The 13,381-nt window shown below is 31.5% G+C and overlaps 1 protein-coding gene across 1 annotated transcript in view; it reads left to right on the plus strand.

The window, feature by feature from the left end:
- The window catches only part of LOC129230261 (alcohol dehydrogenase class-3 chain L-like), a 30,124-nt gene that overhangs the window by 5,587 nt on the left and 11,156 nt on the right, over positions 1–13,381 (plus strand). The window contains exons 2-5 of the mRNA XM_054864662.1: positions 3,572–3,604; positions 5,215–5,316; positions 6,757–6,898; positions 10,965–11,053. Of these exons, the coding sequence (XP_054720637.1) occupies positions 3,584–3,604; positions 5,215–5,316; positions 6,757–6,898; positions 10,965–11,053 (354 nt within the window). The 5' untranslated portion in view covers positions 3,572–3,583. The remainder of the gene's footprint in view (positions 1–3,571; positions 3,605–5,214; positions 5,317–6,756; positions 6,899–10,964; positions 11,054–13,381) is intronic.

Here is a 13,381-nt window from a genome sequence, read left to right on the forward strand (position 1 = left end):
TCAATTAAAAATAATCTTAGAAAGAATAATCCAAAAGTTTATAGTGATGAAGATTTACATTGAGTCAAAAAATTAGAATATTCAAATTAAAGGGGGAAAAACACTTTCAAAATAAACAACATCAGTACTAGAATGCGTCATTTTTTGCTGGATTCAATGCTTCAATCCTTTCTCACACGGATTCTACCACCTTTTTCCATTAATCGTTTCTGACAGTTTCCATATCCTCTTCAATGAGGCAACGAGCTCAATTTTATTCGCGAGCACCAGGTCTTGAACTGCTTATTTTAGATTTGACGGTACCACAAATTCTTGATCGTATTGATATTGGTACAGTTGCTTGACCAGTTTAATACCGAAAATCCTTTTTGTGTTTAAAACCTCCGAGTTTTTTTAGAGATGTGACACGGATTAGTATTTTGCTGAAAAATAAAAGCGTCACTAAATCTGTAACTGCTGTGCCTGAGATGAAGTAGCATGCAGTATTATTGATAAACAGCGGAAGTCACGCAGTTTCATTTTACGCGATATACATAACTTCCCAATTCCAGCAGCCATCATGCACCCACAAACCAAGAAGGATGTGTCAAAGTGGAGAGAACGTCTTAAACAAGATTTCTCATGCGCTTTTCTTTTTAAACGTCAAACCCTAACAACATTTTTCGCTTACAAATATTTCAAAAAAAAAGATTCATCACTGAATATAATTCTTTTCCAACCTTGCTGCCCCTGTTTAGGCTTCTCTTTGCTCCAGGAGAGTTGTGCACGTTTCTGCTTCATGTTTATCTCTTTGATCTTACTTCGTAGATCTTCAATTAAAATTGCAGTTTATGCAACCGTGTAAGTGTAGTTGGCGTGGATAAGATAACTATAGATTCTGTCCAACACTTATGGACATAAGAAGCATTTTTCAACAACTATTTTGGACAAAATATTTTAATTTGGGTTCATCTCTTCCAGGTGTTACAATTTTTCTACTTCGTTTACTTCGGTTACTTTTTAGTTGGTCAGTCCTTCTATATTCCTTTAAAATCTTACGTACCATGGATTATAGAAGGTTCCTTTGAATTGAGTTGGATAGTTTTTTTTTTCTAATTTTAAGAAATGATACAATATGTAACTTCGTTTTTTTTCCTATTTATCACCTTGATGACCCATTTTGAGCAGTAAAAGGCTTTTAAAAGAGCGTAAAATTATACAAGCGCTAAGTTGCATACTTGTGACAAACTATAAGGTAACAGGTATGCAAATATTTTCGCTACTTTTTAAAATTTACATTGAATTAATAGATTATTCTAATTTTTTCACCCATATAAAAAATCTATTTTTCCAGTTTGTTAATGATCCATAAATTAATAAAGTAATATCTGAAAAAGTTGTTTAAATTGATTTACCCATTCATGAATAATGAGTTTCAGTCTTTTTAATTTGCATGCGTTCATATTTCCCGACTCAGGGACAAGTTTTGTTCGAACAGTTCTGATATTCTATTATTTTGAAGTAATAATCGAGCTTGGGTCACTGGAGACATTTTAGGCGACTGGTTCCAGAACTCTTTCCACTAGTAAAGTTATTAAACTCACACAGTTCAGAACTCATTGGAAGAAGAGTTTTTAGGAGTGACAAAGGAGGCTAAAACCAACGAGGATACCGATGTCGGTGACGCACAACCAATAACATTCACATTGAAAATTTTGAGCCATTCATAGACAAAAGACGCAAGTGGTTATAACTGCGTTGATGCTCTGCAAAGAATTACAGAGCAAATTTCTTAATGACTGCCAAAAGAATATCATAGCCAGCTCCTCTTTATAAACAGAGCATGAAATTAATTTACGTTTTCTTTATGCATGTTGAGCATAAAAGTCGATATAAGTACACATCAAACTTATTATACAATTAGTCATCACTAGAATGAAGTATTTTGTTACCTACGGAACCGAACCCCTATTTTAACACTATTATTAGGGCTCAATTTACGCGGTTTCGATTTACGCGGCATTTCCGTGGAACGTAAGCCCCGCGTAAAACGAGGGTCTGCTGCATTTCAAAAGTACATAACTTTTAAGAATGATGATGATAATAATAAAAATAAAAAGAGTAAATGAATAAAAAATGAATAAAAAATAGTAATAATAATACTAATAGTAATAAAGAACAAATTATTTAAAAAAATGATATTTAAAGCACTGATGATTAAACAAATAAATAAATTGAGAAAGGAAAACAATCCTGACAATGCGATATATTTTTAAAAGAATGAATATTGCGAATTCGATAAACAAAATGCATTTTTTTCTAAAAATGTGAAAAGGTCCTCAATTTGATTGAAAACGTTTTGAGTATTGTTGACATGAAAAAATAGGTCAAGAGAAATCTTTTGAACAGTAGAGAACAGATAAAAACACAAAATCTTAGCTCATTATCTTTTTACGTTTCTTAAGTTTTTTTTAATTAAATTTTTTTTTCATTATTATTCAAGACTTCTCTTTCTAACATTTATACATTTTGTTCGTTGTGTAGTTTCGAAGTACATGTTCGATACAAGATAGAATCACATGTGAACAGCAAGGCAAATTATATATTTTCTTCTGCCTGTATACATATCTTGAACATTTTCCTTCTTTCTTTCAGTAACTCTCAATTATTAAAGATGAGAGCACATTTTATAAGTACATAAAAATATTCCTTTGATAAACTTCAGCTTAATAATGCGTCAACTATTCGTTTCAAAAACATTTTACTGTTTACAAAAGCAAAAGACGTGGACCTGTCAATACCTTTCTTTTTTAAAGTAGTTTGGAACAAGCAACTGAAAAGAGCGTTACTGTAAACCCATCAATGCTTTTGTAAGAATAACAGGAAGAAACGAAACCAATAAGTTAAACTAGAATAATTTCACACATAAAAAAAAAAAACAAGTGTGGACAGAAGCAACTTTTAAAGTGATAACTGGAATCGGGGAAGGCGTCGGAAGCATATGTTTTTTGAACGGATTTGAAAGCTGAAAATCAGAAAGCCTAAGTCTATGCTTGCTTCATTCAACCTTGAATTTTATTTGTTAATTTTTCTAACAATCATTTATATTATTTTTATTATTTTCTTAATATTTTTTAAACATTGAATTTTTTTTGACTGGGGGGGGGGGGAGACGACTGAAAAGATTTCCCACCCAACCAAATTGACGGAACTCTGCAATTTTAATAAAAGACAAAACATTAAAATAATGAAACGAACGTTTTAAAAATCTTCTGTTACTATTTTTCATATTGAGTCGGTGCGTGTGTTACCTCTTTCAAATTTTATAAGAAACTCTTAATGAGTTATTTATTTATTTATTTATTTCAATTTATTTTTTAGGGGAAGGGGAATTATCTTATCCTAGAACTTACAGACATATTTGTTTACATTATTATTTTGTGTAATTATCTTAATACAGAAATTAAAAACGATTTTGCTTATTACTTAGTTTAATCATAACTGTTAAACGTATCTTGTATTGGAATTATAAGATCTTTTAGTTTTCGAATTTTATATTTTTAACCTTATGTAATTCTTTTTTACTTATCAGGTCTTATTCAAGATGTCTAAAACCGCAGGAAAGGTAAAGTATATTAAGATGTTTTAAGCTGTTAAGAGAATAATATCTTCTAATAGTGCAAAGTTTCAATTAACATTATAAAACGTAAAGAAAAAGGTTTAAAAGAATCATGACTCTACTTTTTAAAAATCTTACCTATTTAGTTAATTTATGCTGTTTAAGAAAAAAAATAATGCGAATACAAGTATATCTTACTGTGATTTATATATGTAATTTAAAACTAACTAATTTAAAACTAATAATACTTTTTTTAGATCTTTCAAAAATTTCATCATGTTTTTCAAGTTAAAAAAATAATGACAATGCAATTAAGTAAAATTGTTTTCAAACAAAAAAAAGTAATAAAATAATTTTCATACATCATCAAAGAAAAAAATCCTTACTTGAAAAATTTAATATCTCTCTCAAAATTTGAAGTATTTATATGGCATGAAATTTAATTCAGCATAAGCAGACAGCTGAAGCATACCTTAAATGGACTTCGAAGACAGGAGTTCTTTTCAAAAATATTCCTTACGAAGAATTGGTATAGAATTGTTTTTCAAGAAAGATAATCAATTTCTGGTTAGTTTATAGTTAGAGAGCTCTGAATTCAATCTTGGTGTTTTAAGTTTGTGTAAGGTCCTCATTTTTTAGAAATACGCGTTTAAATTAGCAGAATATGATGGATTAGGCGCAGCGTGTCGGGCATAGATGTAAGAAATTTTCTATATACGTTTAAAACAACAACAAACGAATTAATTTACAAGTATTTTGTACACAGAAACTGAATGTAATATTGAACCAGAAGTTGAATACGCTATTTAAGAGCAGGCCTGATTGCCTGGACAACAACCTATTGATTAAAAACACACATCAAAATTCTGGATGTACCTCGCGACCAGAGTAGTCTAACTTACCAAGCACGAAATTGGACCCCAACCATTGAATTCAGCATCTTTCAATTCAAAAAATCAACCATATTTATTAATTTATTCGTCTTTTTATTTATTTATTTATTTATTTTGGATCAGAAATCAAATCTATTGTGTTCTTTTGCTTGCAGACAAACAAAGCATAAATAAGTATTTTGAAGATGCAGAGTAGAACTGGAAAACAAGTTTTAACAATTTTTCTGTTGAGTGTAATTTTTGAGCTTTTATGGAGTATAATAGGCACGCTGATTTCAAAACTGAAGTTAGTCTTCTTTTGCCACTTCAAGTTTTTTTTCTCACTACACCTCATGCGAATGTGATCACATTCCTCGGAAGAACGTTTATCACAGAAAGACTTACTGCTCTTCTATTGATTGACTTAAACCTAATATCATATGATGTAAAATATTTTTTTCCGAAATATAATAATTTTTAAGAGTGAAATATTTTAATTCAGGCTATTGGCAAGGTAAATCTTACATTTTTAGTAAAGAAAATTAAAAATAAAAAAATCGCGTGCTCATCAGTAACACAAGAAGGCGTTTTAAGAAAAATGTTGACCGTGAGATACTACAGTTAAGATCATTTTTGGAGTCAGGGATGAAAGTTAAAAAGCAGCTTCTTATTTCGTGTTTGGCCGCAGATACAACTTTTATGCTTAACATGGTAGAGCGTGTCCCATTATCTCTTTTTTTTCAGCCAATCAGATGCCATGCTGCAGTGTTATGGAAAGCGAATACTCCGTACATTATAGAAGAAGTCGAAGTAGATGTTCCAAAGAAGCGCGAAGTTAGAGTAAGGGTAAGTTGGAATACAAAATATGGTTTTGATACTAGGAATTTATTTTGATACTAGGAAGAAACGAGTGTGAACTATAATTTGAGGGATATAAAAATATAAGGTATGATTCTAATAAAAGTAGATCAAATATTTACACGCGAAACGTAATGCAGAATACATAAACCGAAGAAAATAAAAATAAAACAATGCCTTCTGAATGTATGACAGTACTTTTAATCCCTTGCACAGTAAAAATAGTTTGAAGCAGTAAAATTTTAGATAAAATGTTGTGCACTATTTAATTTTTTCAAATGTTAACAGAAAAGACCTGTAGTGTAGATATAATAATGATAAATTTAAACTTTAAGAAAGTTTGATTAAAACTACAGTTTATAAATCAATTTTACAAAATGACAGCTGCGAAAAATGCAGTTGTCATTAGAGCCCAGTCAAGGCGTACTTTAAACGCAAACATTTCTTTTATATAGAATCACTGGTTATTAACTAAATCAAAAAAACACCTTATTTACAGTAAAGAAATGAAGTTTTTCGATTGGATACTACTGTTACGCGGGCCTGATACATTATTAGGCAAAAAAAGAGGGGGGGGGAGAATGGTGGGTTTAGTTCTTCAAATTGGTTTTAAAAGGTTGTATTAATAATGAAAAACTTTAATTCTTGTTAATTTTAGTGCTTTTTATATCTCTTACGGAAACCTTTCGCGAGTATTTCCGTACACATAAATTGTTCCTCAAAGGTATTCAAGATAAAGCAAAAATAAACGCTCTTTTGCAAACTCACCCAATTAATGGTTACATGCACTATATAGATTTGGTGCCATCATTTCAGTCTCTTTTTACTTTTTATATATTGTAGGAATATTTAACAATAAGTTACCGCCCCAAAGCAAGGACTAAGGGAAAAATTCATGCACTATACCAGACAGTCCACTCTAATAAGAACGAAACAGCGTTTTTGGATGTGATAACCCGGATGTCTGGTACAATGCATGGAATTTTCCCTTAGTCCTTGCTTTGGGGCGGTAACTTTTACTGCTAAATACCCAAGCTTTGCCTTCAATTCACGAGTCGAACCGCACTATGTCGCGGACACACGCTGATGAGATAAATTTACTTTATCTATCCGTTTGTTGGCTCTCTCAGCTTCAATGAGATGACATCAGCCTCCAGCTCGGTTATTCACTATTCCAGACAGAAGAGTTTTAATAAGAACGAAACTGCAGTCTCTGGATGTGATAACCGGCCTGCCTGGCATATTGCATGGATGAAAGAAATGTGTTTCTTGTTGTTTTTTCTCTTTCTTTCCACTTAATTTGTTGTAAATAAATGAAACTTTATTTTAGGAAAACATTTAAAACCCCATGACAACATACAATATATTTTTTTAATGTTATTTTCATACAAGTTAACAAAGAATAAATGAGAAGCTTTTGTCCTTCAGATGACATCTACCGGACTATGTCATTCGGATTTGCATTTTCAAGAAGGCATCGACGAGAAGTGGCCTTTTCCCTCTATCATTGGACACGAAGGTGCAGGAATAATAGAAAGTGTAGGTGAAGGAGTTACTTCTGTCAAACCTGGTACGTAGAGAATGCAGTTTATATTTTAATCAATGGTTGTTTGTCAATAAAAGCTAAAAGTTCCCTAGTTTCTAAAAGCAGCTTGAAGTAAGTTCTTGAATGCTGAAGATGTGAGGTTGCGTACTAAGATTTTTGACGAAAAGTAAAATCTGAATTCACTATATCAAAGAAATTACTTGAGATCAAAACGGCATCGTGGACTAAAAAAATATGATGTTATACTTGAAAAAAAAATGTAACTTGACCGATTAAAATCCTATCAACTAAAAACCTACGCATTGTGATAGAGATAAAAAAAAAAAACTTAGATGAAGTAGATAAAATATAGAATAGTGCAAATTCTCGACATAATATTTATTTTTAAAAAAAAAACGTTTGCTAAAAGGAATTTACCCCTTTATCAATATCAATATTAATTCTAAGGATCTGGTTCAACTAGATAGACTTTTGCTTTGAGTGGAGTTAAATACTTTAGTGATTTTAATATATAATTAATTCAACTCTCTGAAAAATAATGATTTGATAAGTTCGACGCATACTTTTATTTTAAAACATACGTGTTTTATGCGCTTGCTTTCATGCGTCACTCAGTTCATTGGAAATGCAAAAAAAAACATTGACAACATGGAAAGGTATGAAACACTTAAAATAGAAGTAGAGTAAGAAGGTAGTTCTAGCTGAGATACCTTATTACTACAGGTTTCTTTTGAGGATTTTGTGCTTCCTAAATATTAATTCATTCGCAGATATTGCCATCGTCAAAATTGGGGAAATTTATGTAAAAATGCAGTAAACTACCTATCAGTAATTTAAATCAGAGTAGTAATGCTGTGGATAGTAAAAATTGCGGATAAACCACCAAAAAATGTTAAATGAGGAACTAATAAGGTAAAAATTGTTCATCCTCAAATAATTGGCTGTATTGATACATAATGTCTACTACAAACAGTTAAATATATACAGCGCAGTAAAAATGTTTGGTATTTTTGCACAACAAAACTTGACATCAATTAAAAAAAGTGTATGTACGATTAAAAAAAAATTGTAAAATATAACAAGTAAATAAATAGTTCAAGCAAAAGCAACCGAGTTTAAATTTACAATTTTTCGAGAAAAAAAAATGGTGATAGGTATTTGCTGCAAAAATACATGTTCCAGATTGGTAATTGGCTTGCGGATAATCCGTTCGCGGATAAATGGTAGTTTACTGTACTTCATTGAGCATATCGCTCCATTTTCCGTGCATTTTTTCTTTTCTTCCCGCATACTATTTAACAGCGGTAAAAGCTCAAAATGGATTTAACGGCGGTTAACAGAAACAATACATCTGACTCCGAAGAAAAAAACCCAAAAATACTTTAGTTAATATTTATTTTTAAGTTCAGGAGGTAAGGACAGTAAAGCAGCAGTAGCGAAAGAAGTTTTTGCGCAATGCTTCAAATCAAATTTCTTTTTAACATGAGAGAGAAAATTACAGACTGCATTTTCCTTGAAGTGAATACGGTATTCCTACATTTTAGTAAATAATCTTGCAAAATAAAAAATCCCTTTCAAAACCGATTCAACTTCAGTTTAGCATAGAGAAGCTTCAGAAGAGAGTAGTTGAGGACATTCCAATTTTTTTTAATTATTTGAAGGTATGTCAATGCAGAACAAATAAAGATACTTTCTCCAAACTTACTCTACGGCGTCTGTTTGGCCTTGCGAAAAAAAAAAATAGTGGAAAGTTTAAATTACCCTTTCTCAAGTTTTCTTCAAACGCGCTAGTGAAATAATGTTTTCTTTTCTTTTTTTACATCGGTAAGAAAAATGGTACACGTGTGTAAAATAGTTAAAAACCTATAACTTCAGAAATAATTGAAATATTTTCTTTAAGCGCGAATCGCATGACAGATTCAAAAATAATGTTTTGAGCTATTATATGTTCTTGAGTAGTTAAAGATGAAAAGATATGACTGATGAATGTTTAGCTTTGTTGGAATAGCGTTGTAGATACAGCTTAGTTTCCTACTTATCAAAGCTTTGATGATTGTTAATTTTTTTAAACCCTTGAAGTTGTAGACAGAATTTTAATTTTTTCTGTGAAAAAATAGGGCTAATTCTGATGAACTTTAACCCATCAATTAAGTTTGTATGATTATCGGTTTATACTTTTTCAGAAATATTATTGTGAAGTTATTGAAACGCAAATGACAGAGATTGATTTTAAAAACGGTCGACACATCCCTCCCACCGACAAATCACTCACACCATTACTTTTATAGTAGCAGAGAGCATTACCCTTGTATTGGACATTTTATATTAATGACTTTTGCAGGTTCGTGGTTAAAAAATGGCAGTCATTTATGCTTCGGGCAGAAATACACTTAACAATATTCACATACAAGAAAAGAAAAAAAAAAACGCCTACCGACTTAAACGAGAAATCTTGACTTTTTATCGACAATTTGTGCTCAATTTGCGCTGTTTTTACATTTTAATCATACCCCTATACCTCTTTACCAAAAAACAAAGAAACTTTTTATCTGCTGAATTAGTTTTTACAATCAGCGATATCCGCCGAGTTTTGAATTCATGTTTTTTTAATGTTTATTGAAATGTTCTTTTTCTTTGAAAAATATTTTGCTCTACGGTTAATTACACCGTGCTTCTAAAAATTTAAATTTGACATACATTTGAGGCCATCTTTTAAAGTTTTTTTTTCCCGTACTAAGTAATTCCAAAAAAGAAAGAAAGAAAGAAATTTAATAAATCTTAAAAAGTTAAATATCTTTTGCATAAGAAATTCTTAAATTATAAAAGATTTAAATCTAGGAATAATTCATAGTTTTCGTATTTAAACTTACAGTTAAATAATAATTTTAAAATATACAAAAATAATAACATGCACAATATTTAAAACATTTTTGTATGGATTAATCCAAAAGAAATTGCCGAAAAATGAGAGGAAATAATTTAAATTAAACAATGTTTTTACATGCGAAAAAAGCGCACAACAATATTCACTAAGAGAGACGTATTTATTTCCATCAATAAATTAGCTTTCATGAATTTCATATCAAAAGTGATGAAAATCGTTCAAAAACTAATTTTGTTCAAGAAAATTACCGTTCTTCAAAAAAGTTCCAGTAAAAATCTTCTAAAAATTATTTTTTAAGCAATGGCTTTGGATAATGTGAGTCGCTATCTGCCAATAACAAGGTGAGTCAGCTATAGTACAGTGTAAAAAATTTGTATTCTCGATTTCTCTACGGAAAAAAAAAACAAAAAACAAAACAAGGTTTCAAAAATATTGCGAAATAGTTTTTTTTTTTTATAAACAAACGAGATCAGCAGAACTAGCGTTTTCCTGAAGGGAAAAAAGCTGTTTTCATTTTGTTCAGAATTACATATACTTTAATATAGGATTAAAATTTATTTTGTTGTCAAAATGCACTGTGCCATAGCGTGCACAACGAGGTAATTTTATTCAAATTATATTTTGGTCTTTATTTCAGCTTTAGGCTAAAGTTCTCGTATGTTTCGTAATTTGGGGAATGAAAATTATTCTACTGCTCCAAATTTTCATGTGTTTTTACGTTAGGTGAGGAATTCTTTTCGCACTTTCTATGTATTAGAACTTTTGCTTTAAAATCAGTAAAAAAAACTAAATCAAAACTAAGAATGTAACAGAATTTTGAGCTTTGAAACTTCGTAAAACTCTTTTACCTTTTATCAATTGTTAAGCATGGGAATATATTTTTTTAATAGAAGGAAGTTGCTATTAAAAGTTTAGAATTCTTATCACATGATTTTAACTTGGCATTTTTTTTCCTTAAAGAAAAAACAATTAATTAGATGTAAAAACTTTACGACTATGTTGTGGTCTAGAATGCAATTAACTATGTTGTGATGTAGCTGCGTTCACATACATTTTCATTCTGCTTATTCTACTGTGACATAAGCGTTAAACCTTTTCAAAAATGATTATTAAATGTAGGATAAATATTGAGTATGGGATAAAAAAAAATTACTGTTTTGTTAAATGTTTTGGAAAAAAAGTTGATCTATGCTTTTTACTTTTTAGGTGATATAGTGGTGTTAGTTTTCGAATCGTATTGTGGCGAATGCGACTATTGCAAAGGCACCAGGACAAACCTATGTCAAAAAACGCCGGTAAATGGTATTTTTTGGTCTATTAAACATTGGTTTTTAAGGATAATGATGAAAGAATTCTCTGAATATGAGATAGGTTAGCACCATTGTTGGCACCATTGTCATTAAGAGAAACTCTTTAAACTTTGAGGTCATTAGGGTCAAATTATGGTGACAATAAAGAAGTCCAACATCTAAAAGGCAGATGCATCCCATTCAAATTCCAAGAATAATACAGTAAACCTGTAAAGTTGACCACTCTTGTAAGTCGAAGACCTGTCTAAGTTGACCGCTTTTGTCACGTGCAGAATTAGTCCTATATCATATAAATCAACCTCGTAAGTTGACCACCTGTTTAAGTTGATCACTAAAGTAGTGCACCGCAGGTGGTCAACTAAACAGGTCTCACTGTATTCTCTATTGGCATGAAGATAACAATATTAGCCTCAAATAAATACATATAATTTAAGGTTAATTCACAATGACTCGAATATTACTGTAACTCGAACTTTTTATCAGGTTTTGAATCCTTTGTCTTTAATTACATGTAGTTTATCCTCCATATCCCGGTGTTTACTCATTTAACTCAAAGGACTTTTTAACATGGATCAAAATTTGATTTATAAAATAATAGAAACTCAAGAATAAAACTAAAAATTATTTCACCTTCTCTTGTAATTCTTGCACAGAATACTCCAAAAGCCAAAAGAACACGTTTTGATGCAGAATGTTTTGAAGGAGTAACACCTGTTTTTTCTGTAGTTGTACTGTTTGCACTTGAAACGCTCCAGTAACTGCATTTCACGATTTTAGCAACACAGTGCGCCAGTGTCGACTTTTTCAAGAGCATTTGCGCATAAAAAAGTTTTACGCATACACTACAGCCATTTTCAGCGCATTTTTAGAGATACATAAATACAGTTTTACAGCAAAGTGAAAGGTAACAGTGACTTTTCAACGCAGTTCGTAACAATTTTACATTTTCATTTTCCTACATTTTCGTTTTTGCTAGAATGAAATATATTTTGATTTTTCAATTAGTTGCTTATATTATGATTTGCATTAATGTGCATTGGTTTAGTTAATTTTAAAAACTTTTTGCTTATTTTAACAAATATGGTGATGTTACTCACGTGGAATTTTTAACCTGATGGAGTGGGGCGAATTGCCTGACTGTCAAGATAATATGCCCCAAAGCTGCAGTTTTGCTTTTTGTTTTCTGCAGTAAAATATTTAATTCATAGTTTATGGTCATGATAGATTTTACACATCATTTGGATCTAAATCAACGATGGCTGAAGGCATTATTTTTATTTTTCGAGAACATAAAAGTTTTTTAAAAAGTCTACTTAGGTGAGGCTTACTCTATGAAGCATAAGTAAGTAGCTGTTTACAAAAGTGTAGCTTTTTCAATGGAACACTCAGTGAAACACTGATTTTTTAAATCGAAGAAACGATCCTAAAAGATGTTGATAAAGTGGAGTGCAAAATATTTTGACTTAAAAGAAATTTATTACAACAACGGATTTGCAACAAACAGTTGGTGCAAAATACGAAAAGAAACTAAATTGCTGCAGAAGAAGACATACGAGGGGGGACCCAAAAGTGCTATGCCAATAACTAATGACTAATAGTGCGATGCCAATCCTAGATGTAGTAGAGTGTTCTCCAGCTAGATGATTCAAGTAGAGACCTTCACAAACCAGCTGTGCAAATGGTGTCAGTTTAGTTGATAACGTTGGATCGTAGTGTTGGTTTTCTCAGGTGTTGTTGCTTTCCTCCTGCGAACTCATTATGGCAGATTTCAAAGAACAAACTGTAAGCTTGAAATTTTGCTTCCTGCTTGAAAAGTCGGCTACGGAATAGCTTACCAAATGCTTCAAAAAGCTTTCAACAAACGATGCTATGAGCCGTACACAAGTTTTCGAGTGGTTTGGGCGCTTTAAACGTGGTAGTACGAATGTTGCAGATCATGCTCGCTCTGAGCGCCCTTCAACGTCTCGAAATGATGAAAACGTTGAAAAAACCTGCCAAAAAATCAGCGAGAGTCGTCGTTTTACAACTGACAAAACTTTAGAAGAAACAAGAGTGAGTTGGATCTCGTGCGGGTGATCAGAAGAATGGTTCCTTCACCACGATAACGCTCCCGTACACACAGTCTTCACTATTAACCGCTAACTTGACCTCTCAGGGGTGGCCAGTCATTTAACGACCCCCGTATTCGACAGACCTAGCCCCCTGTGATATTTTCCTGTCCCCGAGGATGAAAAAAAACCTGAAAGTGAAGCGTTTTGATGATGTAGAGGCTATAAAAACTGCTTCGCAGCGGGCACTGAACATGGTCAAAGT

Source organism: Uloborus diversus, chromosome 9 (assembly GCF_026930045.1).
Source record: "Uloborus diversus isolate 005 chromosome 9, Udiv.v.3.1, whole genome shotgun sequence".
Taxonomy (NCBI): domain Eukaryota; kingdom Metazoa; phylum Arthropoda; class Arachnida; order Araneae; family Uloboridae; genus Uloborus; species Uloborus diversus.